Here is a 22,257-nt window from a genome sequence, read left to right as displayed (position 1 = left end):
GAAAAACACCGATGTACTCTGTTGCCATCACAATTGTATGATCTCCAATTTCGGCTGGACTGTCAACAGCAATCCACATACTTGCCCTTAGTAGTCTGCCTCTCTGGGTCCCCAGTGCTACCCCTTAGTCACTCTTAGCAGACGATTTCACCCTCTATTTCTCAGAGCTTTGAGGCTGCACTTCGCTTAACTAAGATTAACTTACAGATACACCACTCCTGGTCTTCCTTCTTGCAGACTCAGGGGATGAGGCTGCCCTCTTTATTCAAAGCTTATCCTCTTTCTCTTCTCCACTTCAGGAGTTTCCATCATCATTCCTTTTCCTCTCGCTCCAACCGCACCCTCTCCTTGGACATTCCCACAGCCAAAGTCGAAGTTCTTTCCATCCAAGCAAATCAGTCAACCCCCAAAATCCTTAGTAAACACTCTGTGCTGTCATACATAATAGCCACCAGTCATAAGAGGCTACTTAAATTTAAATTTGTACAACTGAATAAAATTCCACTTCACTTCTTCTGTCACACCAGCCATATTTCAAGGGATCAATAGCCATCTGTGGCTAGTGGCTGCCATATTAGATAGAGCAGGTCTAGAACATCTCATCGTCATGAAAAGTTCTATTGGACTGTGCTGGTCTATATCCTGTTGTATCATTCTCCCATCTGTCCTCTTCAAAGCCAGCCTTCCTTAAACACTAGTTTATGCTCACTCTCACATTCTTTACTGTTAACTTTCCTCAGCCCTCACCCACTCCCTGATCCCTAATCATCATCTAGCCAACAACCTACATGCACTTCCAACTTAGAAAAATGAAAAGGAGATTTCCTCTCTGCTTCCAACCCCAAACTGCTGCTCCTCCTCCAAAGTCCCCATGTAAGAGTCTCCAACCAGCTCCCCAGCTACCCAAGCCCCAAATGTGGAACTTAACCCCAACCCCCCCCCCCATTGCCTTTATGCCACAGAGATGAGGAGTCACAAAGTCCTACAGACATTACCTACTCAGTACCTCTGCCCTTCATCTTCACTCCTAATGTCATTGCCCTAGTTTCCACCATCCCTGGACTAGATGATGGACCTTCTTCTGCCTCCAGTCTCAGTCACCTATGATCTCCGTTCACAACACGAACAGGTTATTCTTTCTGAAATGCAAATCTGACCATGTCACTTTCTTTATAAAAACCCTTCACATCAGAATATCTAGATTCCTTAGCACAAGATACAAGGCTTTCCAAAAAATGTTCTTTGCCTAGCTTTCCCATAATTGCCAACACTCTCCACAAAGCCACCCCAAATTAACCCGTGATGTAAGTTAAAACACTGCTTGCTGAGAAAACACAGCTTCAAGACAAGTACCCAACTTTTCTTAACCCGTGATGTAAGTTAAAACACTGCTTGCTGAGAAAACACAGCTTCAAGACAAGTACCCAACTTTTCTCCACACCAGGCATGGGAGCCCAACACAGGGCTCAAACTTACCACCCTGAGATCAAGACCTAAGCGGAGATAAAGAGTTGGACACTTAACCGACTGAGCCACCCAGGAGCCCTCCCAACAACTCCTTGTAACTTGCCAATCACTCACAGGTCCCTCCTATACAGAGACTCTGAAACTGCCACATCCCCCAGCCCTGTCAAGCAACTTGAAATTGCTCCCACACACCATCCTCATTCATGTTGGAGAGATTACTTTTCTTCTGTGCAGGATGTCCCTTACCTGTCCACATTCGGAGTATTTGTCACAATTCTCATTTTCTATAATAGAATATTAATATTAAAGGACTAATATCATTTCTAAAGTTTATAGATTTGCCCTTACACAACAATTTAAAATTTTCATATCACAGGCCCTTGTTGGGTAATAAAACTTAAAAGTGTCCTCTATCAGTTACTAATAAATGTCCAGCTGGTATTTAGGACAGGGTATGTTAAGTTGTGTCATGGAACTGAGATTACTAGAAGTGTATCTACTTGGGTAATATTAGCCTGACTGCTATGGTCAGAAGGTTTGTGTCCCCCTAAAATTCCTATGTTGAAATCCTAGTGTCCAATGTGATGGTACTAAGAGGTGGGCCTCTGGGGGTAATTGGGTCATGAGAGTGGAACCCTCATATTGGGATTAGCACCCTTACAAAAGAGACTCCAGAGAATTCCCTCATCCTTTCCACCATGTAAGGACGCATCAAGAAGGCATGGTTTATGAACCAGGAAGCAGATCCTTACCAGATACTAAATCTGCTGAGGCCCTGATCTTGAACTTCCAACCCTCCAGAAATGTGAAAAATTCCTGTTTTGATAAGCCACCCAGTCTCTGACAGTTTGTGATAGCAGCCCAAATGGACTAAGACACTGACCAAAAAGTTAATCTATTTTCTGTCCCAAAGTACGTGAGGGACAGGACATATCCCATCTACTTAACACAGCACAAGACATCCTGCAATATCCCATTTATAAACAGTGATAGCACCATTTTTAATCAGGGAAGAGGGAGCCTAAATGGTGGGGGGGAGGGGGGAGGGGCACATGTGGGTACATGTGTGTAGTGAACAGTACATAAGACTGGACAGGAGAAAAATGAAATTCTTAGTTGGAAATTCATCTCCCAGGTGATTCTGCCAAGAAGGGAAAAGTTCCTTTAAGGAAGCACTGCCAAGGAATCTCACAGAATCACTATCAGTAAGTCGGGTCACCTTTAAATTTATTGACACCATTATAGAAACATCAACTAGAGAATTCACACTGGGAACGTAGTCCACAGTATCCTTCAACAACCCATATATGAAGTCTTGCAGGATGTCTTTTAGAATTGCGTAAGATGAAAAATCCCTCCAAGGCAAGATGATATTCTTCCATTTTTCCAGTCATGATAGCTATAAAATAGCATACCCATTTTTATGCCTTGACAGAGAGTTAAAAATTGTTGCGTTTTCTATTTTTTTTCCTTCCTAGTTTACCCAGTTTTGAACCATACTGTTAATATTCATTGGCTAGGTGACCTTGGGTGAATTATTTAACTTCTCTATGCCTTGTCTTTCTGTGCTTACAAAGTGTGGTTCATAATACCAACCTTTTGGGGTTGTTCTCAAAACTACAGGAGACAACACTTGTAAAGTGCTCGAACACAGCCTGGTACATTGTGAGAATCCCAGAATGATTAGCTATTAATAGTCACGTCTATTTTATTCGGAACATGTTTTATGATAAAAGCCACCTTGGATTCTTTTAAAAATGAAGTTATAAATAAGTATGCTTAACTACGAGCCTCAATATAAATATGATATTTCCATCCAGAAATAAAACTGCCTCACTGCACACTTTATTATTGAGATGGATTCCACCTGGAATGCCTGCTCCAAGCTAGCAGCCATTCTTCAAGGCATATATTAACTTACTTGTTCTTCTAAAAGCTGTTATCTGACCTAAAGTCAACATGATACTCGTGATACGCCCTGCCATCCCACAATGGGCCCTCCCCAACTCACTACATGGCACTTCCATCCATCCAAGAATCCAGACCCTCTTATTAGTGTTGGGTCATCCCTCACACCCAGTCAGCTGATTGATTCTACCTCTTTCCTCAATCGGTCTTCAATCATTTACTTGTCGTTCTCAACCACAATTTCACCTGAGGCCACTTCCTGTTTTGGGTGAGCAGTGCCGTCATGCCCCTCTCCTCCCTGTCCCTCTCACAGCCCAAGCCCACCCACTTTATGTCTCTCCTTAAACAGCATTCTCTCTCCTAGCCATCTCAGCGTCAATATGCTCTCCTATAGAGCAGTAATCAAATTTTAGTAACTGTTTAACTCAGTTTTTCACGGTCTCCTCAACTGGAACATAAGTGGGGACATCGTGAAGGCAGGGTCTTTGTCTTAACTGTTTACTGCTAGATTCACAGGAGTACCACTGCTTTGCACACAGGTAATTTTTTTTTTTTAACCTAAAGTTTACCATCTTAACCATTTTTTAGTATACAGTTGAGCAATGCTATACAACAGATTCTGAAATGCTTTCATTTTATAAAACTGAAACTCTATTCCCATTGAATGATTGCTCCCCATTTTCCCTGTGCCCCAGTCCCTGGCAACACCATTCTACTTTTTGTTTCCATGAACTTGATTATGGATACTTCACTTAAGTGGAATCACAGTGCTTGTCCTTTCGTGACTGGTTTATTTCACTTAATATAATGTCCTCTAGCTTCCTCCTGTGACAGGATTTCCTTCTTTAAGGCTCAATAATATTCCATTCACCACATTTTGTATGGACAACGTTTTGTTTATCCAATTCATTCACTGATGGACACTGGATTGCTTCCACCTCTTGACTGTTGTAATGTCACAATGAACATGCGTGTGCAAATATCTCTTCAAGATGCTACTTTCAATACTTTTGGATATACACCCAGAAGTGGGATTGCTAGATGATATAATTTCTAATATTTTGAGTAACCTCTGTACTATTTTCCATTATAGCTGCACCATTTTACATTCCCACCACCAGTGCTCAAGGATTCCAATTTTTTCATATCCTCACTAACTCTTCTTTTGTTTTCTTGCTGGTGGCCATGCTAATGGGCGTGAGATGGCACAAAGTCACTATTTAATAGATATTTGTTAATGTCCAGATAGACGGAGGCCACAAAGATAAAAAAGTATGGTCTCTGTCCTCAAGAAGTTCCTAGAGTAACAGTAAGAAAGACTGATATAAACAAGGTTTGTGCTGAATGTCTAGATAACAGATGGAAGAAACATCAACTCCCCTTGAGTTGGGAGCTGGAGGGATGGTGGTAGTAAACGGTCAAGGAAACTCTCATAGGGCAGGATACTTAAATGTTAAGTAGGCACTCAGATACAGAAAAGAATGGGAAGGGCATTCCAAAGGTAAAGAATAATATGTTCAAGCAGATATAGTATGGACCAACAAGGCTCCTGTTAGGAGAGAAATCTGGTGTGGACTGAATCCAGACCGTATGTGAGAGGTTACTGGAAAATGAAACGAAAGTGGAGCCTTGTAAGCCATACTAAGAGGATTAGGTTGTATCCAGTAAATGGTGTTACGCCAGGGAGAGCCAAGATCCAATGTGCACTTCAGAGAACTCAATCTAGCAGCAGTGTGAAGGAAGCATCACCATAGGGGCCTGGGGCCAGGCAGTTAATCCACATAGGAGGCTAACAAAATGGTCAAAGCAAGAGAGGACAGGGACCGAAACCAAAGCAAAACTGTGGACAGAGAGAACCAAGAGAAGGATGTTAGTGGGTAGAAAAGACAGAGCTTTTTGACTGATAAGCAATGGAAGGAGGTGGAAGGAGGTGGAAGGAATCTCTACCTAACTCTTCAGGGAACAGATGAAGTTTAAGGGGCAGATGCCAGCTTGCTTGGAGACAATGGACTGCAGTGCAGTGTCCAGTAGGCAGCTAAATAGGAGTCGAAGATTCAGGTCAAAGATATGGATTAGACACATATATTGGAAGTTGTAAAAATAAAAACTAGTGAATCCTAGCTAAATACCACTCTTTCTTATGTAAATCTAGTGTTGCAGACATACCAGATGTCTTTATGTAGCATATCCTGTTTCTACTAACAGAACGTGTTTTTCTGCATATTTTACAACATGCTAAATGGTTTCCCTTTTTCCACACGGCTTAAATGCTTTTATGAATCTCCCCATATGTAGTCTCAGAAAAAGTGGATAATGATAGCCAATTCCCATCACTTTCTCTTTTATAGCTTTGCGGACCAGCAGAAGGCCCATGGTTGGAAACATTATCAAGACCACTTCTAATTTCAAGTCTAAAAAGAGCAACTAGTTTATTTAGTTGAATATCTAATTTGTTATTACTTCTGAAAAAAGTATTCTAAACAGAATTCTAGTAAGAATACTCACATACTATTCTGTAGGCAGGCATCCAATTTAATAGTCTTTGGCTTAAATGTGGAATTAAACCAATTAGGTATCAAGACTTTAAAAACTAAGCCAACTGAGAAACTTTAATTTATAGATAATTATCACCCTTAGTACCCTGTATTTCATTACCAGGACATAAAACAATGACAGCATGTGGGCAAATAACTTCACAGCCTATGTTCATCTACTATGTTGTGTTCTATTGACTGTGATGTAAAATGTCAGATGCTGGAAAGTACCTCCTTTGACTGTGACCAAACGCTCCGGGCATCCTCAGACAGAATGATCACAGTGAGTCTGTCCACAGGCACAATCTAACAGACTTGAGAGGGCTTCGCTCTAGGGTGCCAGAGGACCAAACCTTTACTCTTCACTCCTACACTCAAGTATCTTCTCTACCATTAGTCAAAGTGAAGTAGAGAAGGAACAGTCCTTTCTTGACAATGAGGAAAAGTGCTAGAGACTGAATGTTTGTCCTCCCCTCCCCCACTCATACCTTGAAACCTAATCCCCAGTGTGATAGTATTTGGAGGTGGGGCCTTTAGGAGGTGATGAGATCATGAAGGTGGAACCCTCATGGATGGGAGTAGCATCCTTATAAAAGAGGCTCAGAGAGCTGCCTGTCCCTTCTGCCATGTGAGGTTACAGAAGGCACTACCTTTATGAACCAAGAAGTGGGCCGTCACCAGACACAGAACCTGCTGGTATCTTGATCGTGGACTGCCCAGCCTTCCGGTGTTGTTTCTCAACCACTCACTCTATGGTACTTTGTTAGAAATGCCTAAATTGACTAAGACAGAAGGCTGCAGGTTAATTCTGGTTAATTGCCAGAATGAATTAATCTCTCTCTCTTTAATTCACATATGAAACTGAAAAGTCCTGACGGTCCCTGGAATTGGCATTAAGCATTTAAAGGATTCTGATGCTCCTGCTTAGTGTCTTGGGAAACTCTTGGAGCACAGCAATCTCAACACACTTGATGTCAGGCAGATTTGCACTGGGTCCTGGCAGCTCATATCTACCCAACCTGTGTCCAGATGGGCACCACCTCCTTTTTTGCCCTCAGTAATCCAAAACAGGGCAAGGAACACATTCACTCCACATGGCCACCACAGTCTATACAGCAAGGCAAACGCTCTCTCCCCAGCCTCCAGGTAAGTACGTTCCTTCTAAGATGCTTCCTTCCCTGTTTTAGGCATGCTTAACTCCCAGCATACAGGTGAATTCAAGAGCTAAAAATTCAACATAAAACATTTTAAATCAGTTCTTTTAGTCTCTAATAATTAACACAGGATGAGACATCCCATTCTGTCTGCTTATAGTATTAGTGGAAAAGCATATACACTCACACAGTGGCAAAAAGTTATAGGTGATTCTCTCTATACAAGGTTTTAGTATTTAGCAAATTTCTACAATATAAAATGTGTCAAAATATTAAAGCTAAAATTTTATACCACTTGAGGAAAAAAATACAGTATTTTCCTAAGAAGAAACAAATAAACTTGAAATCATTTCACTTACTTTCTGTTCAGGGCTTTCCTGAAATAAAAGTCCAAAATAGTCCTTTTCCAAGAGATTGAGATGTTCGCACACTTTGTCAAATAACACTTGTCCCTTCGCACATTTCTGAGGGAAAAGAAATGACATCTTTACTTTTCAAGCACTAAAGATTCCATGAGTACTACAAATAAAGGACTTCACATCAGATAATATTATTTAGCATAATATATTTGTTTTCTAATCTCTTATAATACAAGAGTGATTAATAACCTTTTCACTTTAGAATCCTTCCTCCTCCCTACACAAGGCATACATTCTAAAATGAAAGCATGATCAAATGCTTTACTTGCTACTCTATGAAAATATAAAACAGAATCAAAAAGTAAGATGCTAGAAGTTCACTTATTTTTATAATAGTACAAAAACAGAGACACCTGGGTGGCTTAGTTGATTAAGCATCCAACTTGGGCTCAGGTCATGATCTCGCAGTTTATGTGTTTGAGCCCTGTGTCAGGCTCTCTGTCAGCTCAGAGCCTGAAGCCTGTTTTGGATTCTGTGTCTCCCTCTCTCTCCCCCTCTGCCCCTCTCCCACTTGTGCTCTCTCTCTAAAATAAGTAAACTTAAAAAATAAAGTAGTACAAACTGCCTCCCTCAAAATTCCTCAAGGTGGCTTATATTATATTTGTGAAATATACTCCCCCAGGAAAATCATTTAGCCCTATTCTTCAGTGGATCCTAACATGATTTATCCCATCAGTACTTAGGCTTTTTTGTTCCACAATTTGTAGAATAGAAAAAAAAAATTTATTTTTCAATTCAAGCTATGCTTTTTCTCAAGAATGACAGGACATTCTTCAGAACAATATTTTAAGATACAAGGGAATGGAACTAGGAGAATAAAATCAGTGGTCTCTAAGGGTGTATTTTGTCTTAAGTAGTTTGATGTATTTTGTTTAAGAAGCTGCTATCCAGAGATGTAAAAGCCTTGGACAGGCACTGAAGAAAAACTCATAGTCTAATCAATCAATGGCAAAACAAAGTGGTGACTCATTTCCAATGAAAACGCAGACCCCTGGGAACACTCAAACTGCGAGGTCAGGTCACACACATCCCTCCATCCCCTGCATAGACAGAAGCTGGCCCCTGGACTACAAGTGAAAACTGAACACGCCCTCAGACTTTTTCATTCTCAAGATGAATGTCCTAATGCCATCAAAATAGATACTTATTAGTTAATCCACTATGTGGAAAACTGAGGTATCCCACACATTTATCTTTACAAATGGAATAAGAGGGGCACCCAGATGGCTCAGTTTGTTAAGCGTCCAACTCTTGATTTTGGCTTAGATCATGACCTCACAGTTCATCAGATCAAGCCCCACACTGGGCTCTGTGATCGCAGCAGAGCTTGGGATTCTCTCTCTCCCTCTCTCCCCAAATAAATAAACGTTTAAAAACAGAACAAAAATGGAATAAAAGACATTTTAATTTCAAATGAGTACAACTCTGATAAGGAGTTTCAAAAGACGGTCTTCAGAAACTCAATGCAAGGGTCTGTTTTTCTCTCCTCTAACCTTTCTTCCTTCTCTTTGTGGGAGCAGAGGTGGAAAACTCATGCCTGAGAGACATGCAAAGGAGGATCTGGAACTTTCATTATTAAATGTTTTATAGTAATGTTTCTTTTAAAAAGAGGGGAGCAGAGCTAAGATGGCAGAGATATAAGGGGACAAGGATTTTCCTTGTCCCTCAAACACAGCTGTAATCAGATCACTTGAGACATCCAGGAAGTCAATCTGTGCAGTGGCAGAACGATCTCCACAGGTGGAGTGAGACCGCTTGGTGGGACAGAGGTGCATGTATGTGAAAACTGGGGGAGATAAATTGGCACGGGTATGGAGGGTAGGGAACTCCTTCTGTGGAGAGACTAAAGAGAAAGAGAAAGAGAGAGGGGCTGTGAAATTGCAGTATCCAGTTAGCACAAGAGGCAAACCTCTCCAGACCACAGACTGGGGGACGAGAAATACGGTGAGTGCCAGTTTCTATTTTGCAAACAGCCTTAGGAGCTGAAACTCGGAGCTTTCTAAAGTGCACAACTTTCTCCAGACTGAAGCCAGAGCCCTGTGCACGCACCTGGGGGCAGAAGGAGCCAACCCTGGGGCGCAGTAGGATCTCAGGGGCACCCTCAGAGAGAACAGTCCCTTTCCTCAAGCACTGTGGGAAGAAGGTTGATTGTCTCCCCCAGGGACAAAAGACTTTGCAGGCCCGAGCCAAAGGCCTTTATCAGCAGGGCAGAGTGGCGCTACCCCAGAGCAGGCTCTGTGAGGTGCAGGGCCCTTGAAGACACTGGGTTTTGAATCCCAGCTGAGTGCGTGGGAGAGAGCAGAGTAGGGCAAGTCAACCTATTCTGTGAGGGCTGCCTGAACAGCATGGTTTGAGACACCTGGTCTGGGGAGCAGAGATTGGGGGGGGGTCGTCATTTTTCTCCCCATCACCAAAGGTGGAGCTTCAGGGAGCAACACGGCAGTCCCCCCGTGGAGGCGAGACCCGCTTATACCAAACCTGCCCTTCCGTGCCTGGTAACTGCACATCTACCCAAGTAAGATTGACACTGACCGTACCAGACCGCCTCTCCTCCACCAGCACAGCCACGGCCCCAGGGACCAATAGCTGTGTTTTTTTTTAATTTTTCTTTGTCTTTTTGTTTCTACCCTCCTCTTTTTCTCTTTTGGAACCAGGCTCATAATTTTGGATTTGTTTTTGGTGAATTATATATACTAATACTAAATATACATACGTGTGTGTGTGTGTGTGTGTGCATGTGTGTGTGTACATTTGTTCAATCAGGCATTTTTCATTCTTTTTACACCTTTTCTATCCTTTATTTTCCTTTCTCTTTCTCTGGATTTAGCATTATAGTGTTTTTGATTCTCTGTTTGGTCTTCTGACCCCCACCCCCCCTTTCATTTTTCTCTTTTTATAGGATCAGGATTCCCCTTACCTTTTTCTTTTTTTATTTTTTTTGAACGTTTTTTATTTATTTTTGGGACAGAGAGAGACAGAGCATGAACAGGGGAGGGGCAGAGAGAGAGGGAGACACAGAATCCGAAACAGGCTCCAGGCTCCGAGCCATCAGCCCAAAGCCTGACGCGGGGCTCGAACTCACGGACCGCGAGATCGTGACCTGGCTGAAGTCGGACGCTTAACCGACTGCGCCACCCAGGCGCCCCTCCCCTTACCTTTTTCTTTTTCCAGGGTGTCTTCAATGAACAAATCAAAGCACACCTGGTTGAAAGTCCAAACACTCCACCACTACAGGCGAGCAGTTTTCCAGAGGACTGACCAGTGGGACTGAGCAGCCAAAACGCAACAACAGGGTGCACACAACATACACCAAAAACACTTCCCGGAAGTGCCAGGCCCTGAACGGTGTATGACGCCTTTTTAATGTAATAGTGCTCGCAGGTGCGGGACACAGAAGAAGCTATTAAAACACGCAAAAGACAGAAACTTAGCCAAACTGACAAAATAGAAGAACACAATACAAAATCAAGACTTCTGAAAGCAGTTAGGGACAAACAGGCCTTAACCTACAAGGGTAGACACATAAGGGTGGTAGCAGACCTGTCCACCGACACTTGGCAGGCCAGAAGGGAGTGGCAGGAAACATTCAATGTGCTGAATAGGAAAAGTCTGCAGCCAAGACTCCTTTATCCAGCAAGGCGGTCATTCAGAACAGGAGAGATAAAGGCTTTCCCAGACAAACAAAAACTAAGGAGTTCATGACCACTAAATCAGCCCTTCAAGAGATCCTAAGGGAGACTCTGTGAGTGGAAAGCAGTAAAAAAATAAAAATAAAATAAAATGAATACATAGAATTATACTAAATAGCAGAGGAAAGAAGGTGAAAGCAACACAGATTATTTCAACACAGCAAGCACTGTACCTTCATTGTATCACTACAGATTCAGGAAAGTACTAAGGACATTTAAAATACGTATGTGTGTCTATGTCTGTATATTCAAAGTACATACTAATAGAGTATACTAAGGAAGAGTATTGAACTCTGGATTCCAAATGCCAAAGTTTTACATTCATTTCCATTACTAACAAATTATGTGACCAGGGACAAGATACTTCACTTCTATTTGCCTTACTTTGCACATCTGTGAAACAAGGGAATAAAATCTACCACAGACTGGAGTACCAAAAACTGTAATACAGAGAGCTTAGAACAGTATATGTGGCACATAGTGCTTCATCAATATTGGCTCCTATTGTTATAAGCTGGAGAGTTTTGTAACATGAAAAGTGATTAGTTTCACTTACATGGGATTTGGGCTTAAGCTTTTAAAATGAAAGCTTCTCAATTTCATTATTTGATCTACATGCAATTATTAACCTATATAATTAAAACTTTGAGTTTGGAGGTATTTTACAGTAACTTTATGAGGAGAAGGGAAGGCAAAGCAGACAGCTGGCTTTCTTAAATGTGCAGTGAAATCATGGTCCAGGAGGAGATATGGTTGCAAATAACAGCAATGAATATTTTAAAGGTAATAAATAAGATAGAATTCACTTTCTCTGACGTGAACTTCAACAACATTGTTCACTTCTGAATCTGTAGTGAGTAGAAAATGGCCCATCATAACAGGTGGTCATAAGATACTTCTTGAATCAACTGGAAAAACATTATGGTGTACTATATGTAACATACTTATTTTAATGAGGCGATATTTAACCTACTCAGGCTCCCAGTGACTGACCATAGCTACAATTTCAGCACCCACTTTGAAATTAGGAACTTTCCTTACCAGAGATAACAAAGTAAGCAAACTACTATAGCTCCTGCCACATCTATCTACTTGAACATCATCCTCTATGCATTTCTAATAAAGGACTCACAAAAGACATTTTATTTACTATAAAGCAGAAATTATCTTCTTATTTAGAAAGATGCCAAAAAACTCAAAAAGCGCTAATGTAAGTTGTCCTTTAACCAGATAAAATTCCCCAAACTTACCATTTCTACAAAACATCTGGCTATATGTGACAACTACTTTCAAATAAGCAAACTACTAAAACCGTTAGACATCATGAAGAAATGTAACAGAAACAAAAGGAGATTCATACTATTTGATAGTATGAATGTTACTGATATTGACAAATGCTATTTGAAAGCAGGGCCAAAAGAATATTTAAGACAACTAATGTCTATGAATACATACCTCTGTTCAAAGAGGAAACCTATTCCAACACTGGCTTAAAGTGCATTTTTATTAATAAATCATACTTTCCCACTGGTTTCCATTTCAAAAATAGAAACCTGCTCTCATGGACAGAATTCCCCTAGAAGATTAAGAGCAAAAACATCCACAAAGCTCACCACCACAATTTGGCATCAGTGTGCTGGGCAGCATGGGGCGGGGAATGAGGGGCATCCACACAGGGGCTGGAGTCAGACCTAGTCCCTCCCTCATCAACACCTTGTAGGCACTTTACTATTACTAGACAAGTGAGACAATAGGCAAACCAGATAGTCTCCTTAACTGTAAAAGGAAGTCATAGGTATCCCACAGCTCACTGTGAGGGTCAAGTTAACCCAATGAGACAGTATACATCAAAGTGCCAAACCAAGTGCCTTCCTCCATCAGCTGAATCCTGTCACAAACTGTTCTTTCACTAGCCCACATCTAACAAACATCAGAGTATCTTCTAGATGCTCAGATTGCTTCTCTGCTATGCTCTCCTTCCCTTCTCTAGGAAACAGATTTTAAATGCTTGATTAGATCTTAACTGCATACACGTATTACTTAAGATTCCATTCAGCATCTCCACCCTTAACGAACTCAACATCTGGCTGGAAAAGCAAGAATGTAAAAATATCGTGAGACACGTACTAAAAGATGCATGTGCAAAGTGGTATGGAAACACCAAGAACAGATGAGAAACAGGGTCTGAGAAATACCACAGCTTTACCAAGACTCTAACATCTGAAATGAATCTTAAAGGAAAAGATTTCTTTCAAGGCAGAGAAACAGCATATTCGGAAGAACTTAATTTCCCCTTTGGATGTTATAGAGTCTGATGCGGCCAGTTTCTATTCAAGTGACACTGGAGACTATAGGAAGATGAAAAAAGTAACCTATCCATAAGAGACAAGCCATGCAGTTTGCCTGCCAGTTATACAGTCCCACTCGCACACGACTGCAAGAGCTTGCCAGGCTAAAAGGCTCAACATATTCTGATCCAGCATCTAATACGTATTAGTTCCTATGTTAAGACATCATGAAAACAATGATAAATAAGACATAGATGGTCTTGGGAACTTTACAGTCAAATGACAGAAAAAAATAAAAAAAGAAATCCCCCAAGGGAAAACCAAGTCCTGTGAATCTATGCCTTTAGAGATAACTAGCTCCCTGGTCCAGAGGACATAGCCGATGGCCCTGGAGATAGCTTCATCCAATAAACAGCTCTACTCAAAGACAATGTCTTACTCTGGGCATAAAGGTTAACCAAATACAATCGCATCTTCCCTCAGGAGTTTAAATACAAGATGCACGCGCACGCATGTAGGCAGTTCTCCAGCACAGTGGTATCAACACTGAGGTGAAGATAGCGAGAAGGCAATCAGCAGAAGCCAAGGGTATCAGGAGGTAGACCTCTAGTTGCCAAGCATGTTCCATTGGTCTCACTAGTCCCATGAGATGTCCCATGTATACACCCACATCCGCCAGAAGGGGAGTGAGAATAGGATAAGGAAAATTCTGCTTAATGTACATAACTACTAGGCATGCAGCTTCCTATTTGCATGTAAGATACCCTGGGAAGTTCTATGGTGGAAAAAACCTGTTTCCCATCATTCAACCTGATGTTCCCCAAAATTATTTGGCTAAATCAAGCACAGTCATATTTTAATACAACACTTACTAACTTACTCCATATCAGAATTACTGTTCTCCAGACCATTTATCTCAAGAAATGCGGGAAAAAAAGATTACCATGATCTGGCCCTCAAGCAGATTTTGGAGAATGGCATTAAAATTTTTTATTACTATTAGTATGATTTATTAAACTTAAAAAAAAAAAAGTTCACCCATTACCTTGTTGATTCAAAAATGCCAAAAAAAGAGAATTTGGTTTAAACTGGTTCAGAATTGGATGCATCTAGCTGTCTGGCTGAAGCAAATGATTATTCCCAGATATTTACAAAAAAAAAAAAAATCCCAACAAATATAATCAAAAAATCAAAACACATACAAAGAAACCAATCACTATTATTATTAGATGCAATATCAAAATCAGATCTTCATATACTGTAGATAATGGAATCATCAGGTACAGAACACAAAGTAAGTATGTTTTACATGTTTAAAGAAATATTATAAAATATAAACTATCAAAAAGCAGATTCTGAAAAGAACCAAACAGAATACCTAGAAATAAAACCTGTAACAATAGATTATAATCCAAATGGGCAGATTTTGGCACGGTTAAGGAGAAAACCAGTGAACCTCAAGATGGATGTGAAAAACGTAACCAGAATGGAACAAAGAAAGATGGCAAATATGAAAGAATTTCAGACATGGAAGACAGAATGAGGAGGTCTACATGTATTTCATCAGAATTCTAACTGAAGGGGCATGAAGGGGCAACTGGCTGGCTCACAGCGGAGCACGTAGCCCTTGATCTCAGGGTTGTGAGTTCAAGCCACATGCTGGGTACAGAGATTACTTAAAAATAAAATCTATAAAAAAAAAATTCTAATTGAAACCAATACGGAGAATAAGAGGCAATAGGCATCTTGCCTATGTAAAAGATGTAATAGTTGATTAGTGCTAAAACTCTCAAATTAAAACTCCACGGATCTCAAGCCACATAAAATGAAATCCATTACTCTATAATCACGTTATTCCATTATTTTATTATTCTGATTCATTAACATTCAAAAGGTTTTGACATTCTTTTTTAAAAATAATAAATATAGTAAAGCCACCAAGACAAGAGGGAAAGAAACAGGAGCTAAGGAAGAAGGATTGATTGTAAGAAAACTAACAGAAAACCCAGAGAAGTTACTCTTAAGAAACCTACAACGGATCCGCTTGTGGAAGCTAATTCAAAAAGGCAAACAAAACACACGCTTCTTCTCCCATTAAGAAACTATATCAGACCATCTCATGTTGAATACTACATATTCAGGGTTCCACGTGGTTACGCTTTATGAGTGCTCCTCTTCAATCAAACTTGCCCATAGCGGTATGACCCAGTGGCTCACAACTTCTCTTTGCCTTCACACTGATCACTTTGTGTCACACTCCACAAATAATGCTCACGATTCAGGGGAAAGGAACCAAGACACAATTCATAACGGTAACACGGAAAGACGTGGGGTGGTATGCCAGTTGAAACTGTTCCTTCTCCCCTCCAGATTCCAGTGTGTACCATCTCTTTCGTTAGAATCACTGATTCTCAACTGTATTGAGGAAAAATACTGCAGTAAAATGCCAGTGACCTGGATTTGAACAACAGCCCCACTTCTTAAGAGCTAGGTAACCCGAGGCAAGTTACTTAACTTTGCTATGCCTCAGTTTCCTCTCTTTCAAATACAAATACTTCTGGGGGGTCTGGGTGGCTCTTTCGGTTAAGCGCTCGACACTTGATTTCAGCTGAGGTCACAATGTGAGGGTCCTGAAATTGAGCCCTGTGCCAGGCTATGTGCTGAATGCTGAACCTGCTTACGATTCTCTCTCTCCCTCTGCCTCTGCCCCTACCCGGCTCGACCCCTCATTCTCTCCCCAAAATAAAACAAAATTAAATAAATAAAAATCAAATATAACCACTTGCTGTATAATAGTGATAATTAAATGAGGTGTATTTAAAATGCTTAATAAAATATTTGGCACTTTATATGGATTCATTCAAAGGCAGCTGAAATCACAGGACCTTTCTGAGCTGCCCTAAAACTAATTGATTTTAAATATGATTAAAGAGCTTTCCCACTTATTTCATCCAGTCTCATTTCACAAATGAGAAAACTAAGGTTGCAGAGTTTAACCTATTTAACTTTTCAGTCTGATTTCCTGAATTTCTTTTGAAGAACACAATTCCTACTTGTGATATCCATAAACATTAGCACTCAGTATCATCCAGGAAGGCAACTTCCTCCTATTATCATTGTTTTGACTTTTTTATAAACAATTTGAATTCTATTTCATGAAAGGACTACAAGTATACATTTGTTAACCAAGCAGAAAATACAGACATTTTGTTCTACTATGTGCACTTAAAATACCAGTACAAGTACCTGTCATAGCACTTTGGGGGTATTGCCCCAGATAACGAGGACCGTGGACTTGTCAAGACATACTCTCAAATTTCTTTCCTCTTTTTTTTTTTTTTATTAATGTTTTTGAGACAGAGAGAGAGCATGAGCAGGGGAGGGGCAGAGAGAGAGAGGGAGACACAGCATCCGAAGCAGGCTCCAGGCTCTGAGCTGTCAGCACAGAGCCCGATGCAGGGTTCGAACTCACAGACTGTGAGATCATGACCTCTCAGCTGAAGTCGGACGCTTAACCGACTGAGCCACCCAGGTGCCCCTCAAATTTCTTTTTTAACCTGATTTATTTCCAACTGTTGAAACACTACGTCTAGAAAAATCTCCAAATTCTCTTTCCCCATAAAATCTAATCTCCCGATAGTTACCTTTCTCTTTCAAGCACTTTGTTACACATCTACGGTACTTATTCTTATATTCTACTCCTTTTGATATTACTTTTGGAGACTGAATTCTTTAAGCAAAAGTATGTCTTACTTTAACATCTTCTAGGGCAGCATTTCATTGAGTAACTAGCTAACTAGTAGGTCAAAATATATCCATTGGATGGAATGGCTTCGTGCCATGATGCCAGCCAAAAAGTTGGCCGAGCGGAGTCTAGAATTCAAGCCTCTGGCTAGCAGTCTTATGCAATCTCCTGGATCTAGCTCATGGACTACCACCCATAGATATTCAAGGAGCTAAACCAAACACACACTGCCAACTACATTCTGGGAGAAGAACAGCCACAGACCTACATTTCATTTTCACAATTCTACATTGTACTTAAACTCTTCATTAGTAATTAGAGCATTTCCAAATACTTCTTGGGAACCAGAGAAATGACAAAAGCAGAAGTCAATCTGCCTCTCTTTCTCTTAAGAGCAGGCCATGCCCCACCTTTATGCAGAAGGAGTCAGGGGGGTTTTATAGACCCTTTACATTACTTCACAAAGACATCAGTTTCACCGTTACTTCCTCTTGCTAAGCGAAAACATGCCTTTGCTTTGTATCCCTTCTACCACTAGAATCTTTACAGACTATGAACTGTGTCGATTGCTACTCTATTAGCACTGAGTTAATTAAACCATTAAAACCATAAAACTTGCCAACCACACTCCAAAAAAATCTTACTTTCTATATTAAATGCCAACAAGCTTTACAATCTCTTTTTCCCTGTCTGCCTCTCCCTAACCCCACTTACAGCACAGGCCAGAAATATAAAATCACTGGGCTGAAAAATTAAACAAAAAAAAGTCCTTTGGTCTCAGATTTTTTTTTCCATATTTAAAAGACTACATAATATATTAGAGAGCTCCAAAAGGGGGGGGGGGGGCGGGAAAGACATTTTAGATGGGTTTAAAATATGTTAGTCAAGGACTGAATTAAAGAAAAAGAAAAAGAAAAAGAAAAAGAAAAAGAAAAAGAAAAAGAAAAAGAAAAAGAAAAAGAAAAAGAAAAAGAAAAAGAAAAAGAAAAAGAAAAAGAAAAAGAAAAAGAAAAAGAAAAAGAAAAAGAAAAAGAAAGGCAATCTACAGCAGACCCAGCTGAAGAAAGGACAGACTGGAATCTGAGAAGCTGAGCAAAGTCCCCCGTGCCTGTCTGTTATTTGTGGCATTCACTATTGAGGCCAAAACATGACATTTCTGGAGGCCTCTCAACTTAGAGGAATTTGTGCAACTGCTTACCCGGCAGATTGCAGTGGATGCCAGCACCACTGGCGTTTTATAAAGCACCATCACGGTCTCCGTGTAGGCCCCTCCACACTGTAGTTATTGTGTGCCAAGGACAGAGTGCTGGGAAGTGCACAATGCAATGCATACATTACACCCCTCGAACCATGTATTTTGCACTAGCTCTAAACTACACTATGCAAATATAAAAGGCCAAGGAAAGAAAGGTATGCAAAGAGCAAACACAACAACAGATACATTGTCAGGCCATGGAGGAAATCAAAGAAAACCATACAGAAGAGTAAAGAGAGAGTCTCATATAGTCTAAGGCCATCATTTACCAGATCGTTCTTTTCCTACCAATCTGGGTGAGCTGTCAATACACCTCTGTCCCAAAGTTCACTGAAACCCCAACCAAAAGGGGTGCCTGGGTGGCTCAGTCGGTTAAGCATCCAACTTCGGCTCAGGTCATGATCTGGCGGTTTGTGACTTCGAGCCCCGTGTTGGGCTCTGTGCTGACAGCTCAGAGCCTGGAGCCTGCTTCCCATTCTCTGTCTCCCTCTCTCTCTGCCCCTCCCCCCTCATGCTTTCTCTCAAAAATAAAAACATTAAAAAAATTTTAAAAACAACAAAAAGGAAGACACTATATCCAATTATTGTGTGTGTGTTGAAAATTTAATTCCAGAAATAAATGAGCCATTGATAATATTTTTAAGTTTCCCTGATTAATAAGAATTAAATTTGAAAACATTTTTCCAACAACTCAAAAAGACATGCATATTATAGAAAAAATATATATACATCTATACATAAAGTGAGTACAAATATGCACATACATGTGTAGATACACACATATGTATCTTTCTTACTCTGAGTAGTTGAAAAGTTTGAAAAACTTTTTCATTAGTGATCAGGAAAACTGTGTATATGTACATCCACAAAGAAATAAACATACATTATCAAGATTATGTAGCGTGTAGGTTTCTTTTTTTTTAATTTTTTTTTTAACGTTTATTTATTTTTGACACAGAGAGAGACAGAGCATGAACAGGGGAGAGGCAGAGAGGGAGGGAGACACAGAATCTGAAACAGGCTCCAGGCTCTGAGCTGTCAGCACAGAGCCCGACGTGGGGCTCGAACTCACGGACCGTGAGATCATGACCTGAGCCAAAGTCGGATGCTTAACCGACCAAGCCACCCAGGCACCCCACGTGTACGTTTCTTATAAATCACCATAAGTAGAAGAAATTTTTCTTATATAGTATTCAAGACCAGGCTACAAAAGGGAAGGGGGGGGACCTCACAGGTCAGGTCATTATAAGATTTCTATTTCTTTTCCATTACACAGGATTCATGGGGATAGGATTGATTGCTGAGCAATTCTGCATGTTGTGGACATGAACAACATAAAATAATGTAGTTTTAGGTGTTAGAAAAAAAATGCTACTAAAACAAAAACACACATGAGACCAGAACAGACTGCACAATACCTCCTGGTAACTAAATCCTGCAATAATTTTAAAGGAAACCCTAGCAAAGCTGGAAGCATAGAGGCTCACCTTTAATGCAAATCATACGCACCCCTTAATGAACTCCTCAAGGACAGAGGAATGTGCCTTTCATACACACCGAAAGACCCTGTTTCACGAACACAATGCTTCAGGTCCATACAAGTCTAAATGCAGTATTTGGATAGAATTTTTCTCTAACCCAGTGTGCCGACGCTTGAAATGTTTCGGAATTCTTAACGGGGCACACAATTCATCTCATAAGCAACCAGGTAAGTTTAGATTACAAATGACACAGAAAAGTAGATTTCATTTCTATGCTCTGTGGACCACAGCAAAAACAACAAAATCCTGCTACTAATATTATAAACAAACCAACGAACACAGCACACTGTCAACCACCAACCTGAGTCTATGGACATGGCCCTTCTTCCTCCCAAAGCAAATAAACGCTTAATTTTCAGTCTTAAAAGATAACACACTGTGGGGGGGGGGGGGGGGGGGAGCGCCCTGGGTGGCTCAGTCTGTTGAGCATCCGACTTCAGCTCAGGTCATGATCTCACAGCTCATGAGTTCGAGCCCCACACGGGGCTCGCTGTCAGCATGGAGCCTGCTTGGGATGCTCTGTCCCCCTTCTCTCTGTCCCTCTCCTGCTCATGTTTGTTCTCTCTCTCTCAAAAATGAATAAACATAAAAAAAGGTAACACATTAAATTTTTAATCCTTCATCCACAATCACATTCTATATTTCTAAGGTGGTTGTAATTTAAATTTCCGGCAACCCAGACGCTTTCATCAGCTTTCAGGACACAAGAATCAGGTCACTGACCAGAGGGCACACCCTCAAGGACTTCTATCTCCACAGTGCAGAGCAGCCCTGCACTGTTGAAAGGGGCTGTTCCAGAGACCAGTCCCCACTCCTCTCACCAGCATGCTGGCTCCAGGGTAATCCCAAAGCGAGCTCTCAACTGGGGATGCAGAAAACCTCACAAAAGCCCCAGAGCAACGGAGCTTGAAGCTTATTAAACAGACCCGATTTGTTGATGAAATGTAAATATCTGCACAGAAATTTTATACAAGGGATTGTACTTAATTTTTGGCTTTGTCTTTAACTAAATGATGATAAACACCCTTGTCAGTTCTAATACGTGTCATAAAAAGTGGTCCCTTAAACACCTTCCTTTCCTAATGAAAGTTGAACGAAACAGTATTGTAGCGTATCAGGAAAGAATCATCTAAATCTTCATTTGTTCTAAGTGAACAGCTGCTAACTGGCCTGCAATTTCTCATATGCAAAATCCAACTACATTTCTATTCTTAGAGTTCTCGTTGATTTTGGTGGTAAAGGAACTCATCTGACTTTTTTTTTTTTTTAATCCAACTGGCTATGGACAAGGTCTCTCTCCCGACTCTCCAGTAAGAAGATAAATCCTTGGACATTAGGGATTGGTTTATTCAAAACTGCAAAATAAAGTGTATTGTTTTTAAATCACGTGGTGTTTTCTTACTTGTAAGAGTACTAACTAAAATCTAGAGTCTAAGCAAGTTCTTTGTGTTACGAAGCCACTGTGCACATATAAGTGGTGTCGGTTTCCATTATGGGCCTTCCAAGTCACTAAGTTACTGATAAAATATAAAAAGCATTGTCAGGAATTTATCCAAGGCATGGGATATTAGTGTTTTCATCCAAAATCCAGGAAAAAAAAAGTATCCTGAGAAAAATATAATCAGGCTTTTTAAAAGATAACAATTGCAGTTAATCAAGTCCTTGCTACACGTGGAGTGCTGCTCAAAGCAAATCCCGACCAGACAATCAGAGCCAGAGTGAGGAAACAGCTGTCAAGTAGACCCAGACACATAGTCAGACCTCCTGCAGTCTCCATGGAGGGTCTCTACTCCACTCACTTTCCTACCACTAGAGGAAAATACCTCGTTAATAAATCAACAAGGGGCTCATTTATGAATTCACCCAGTATCTGGGGAGCAGCGGTTCCGCAGAAGGTGCCTGGGATGTTGCAGCCTCTCAGAGCAGTTCTTCACTCTTGTGCCTGGCATCAAACCCAGGATCTTCAGAGGTGACACCCGCGGGCATCTGTACTTTTTAAATTTTTCTATTAGGTTTTATTTCTTAAAACAGTTCCAGGTTCACAGAAATGGAGAAGGCACAGAGATTTCCCATATACCCTCTAGCCTCACAAATGCATAGCCTCCCCCACAGTCAGCATCCCCCCCGGGTACATTCGTTAAAACTGACGAACTTACACTGACACAGTCATAGTTACCCGAGTCCATAGTTAACATCAGGGCCCACCCTTGGTGTGGCGCATTCTATCAGTCTGGACCAACGTATAATGAATGACACG

The 22,257-nt window shown here is 40.8% G+C and overlaps 1 protein-coding gene across 25 annotated transcripts in view; it reads right to left on the bottom strand.

Annotated features, from left to right (window-relative positions):
* Nucleotides 1-22,257, bottom strand: part of EPB41L2 (erythrocyte membrane protein band 4.1 like 2) — a 219,046-nt gene that overhangs the window by 79,178 nt on the left and 117,611 nt on the right. For 24 of the 25 annotated variants that reach the window (XR_003419351.2, XR_003419350.2, XM_027056891.2 and 21 more), the window contains one exon: nt 7,423-7,527. The exons of the other annotated variant lie outside the window; for it this stretch is intronic. Coding sequence is in view for 22 of the 24 variants with exons in the window: in XM_027056891.2 (XP_026912692.1) it covers nt 7,423-7,527 (105 nt within the window). In the remaining 2 variants the exon portion in view is untranslated. The remainder of the gene's footprint in view (nt 1-7,422; nt 7,528-22,257) is intronic. 25 annotated transcript variants of the gene reach the window in all.

The sequence above is a fragment of the Acinonyx jubatus genome, chromosome B2 (genome assembly GCF_027475565.1).
Source record: "Acinonyx jubatus isolate Ajub_Pintada_27869175 chromosome B2, VMU_Ajub_asm_v1.0, whole genome shotgun sequence".
Lineage (NCBI taxonomy): Eukaryota > Metazoa > Chordata > Mammalia > Carnivora > Felidae > Acinonyx > Acinonyx jubatus.
This window is presented reverse-complemented; position numbering and strand designations above follow the sequence as displayed.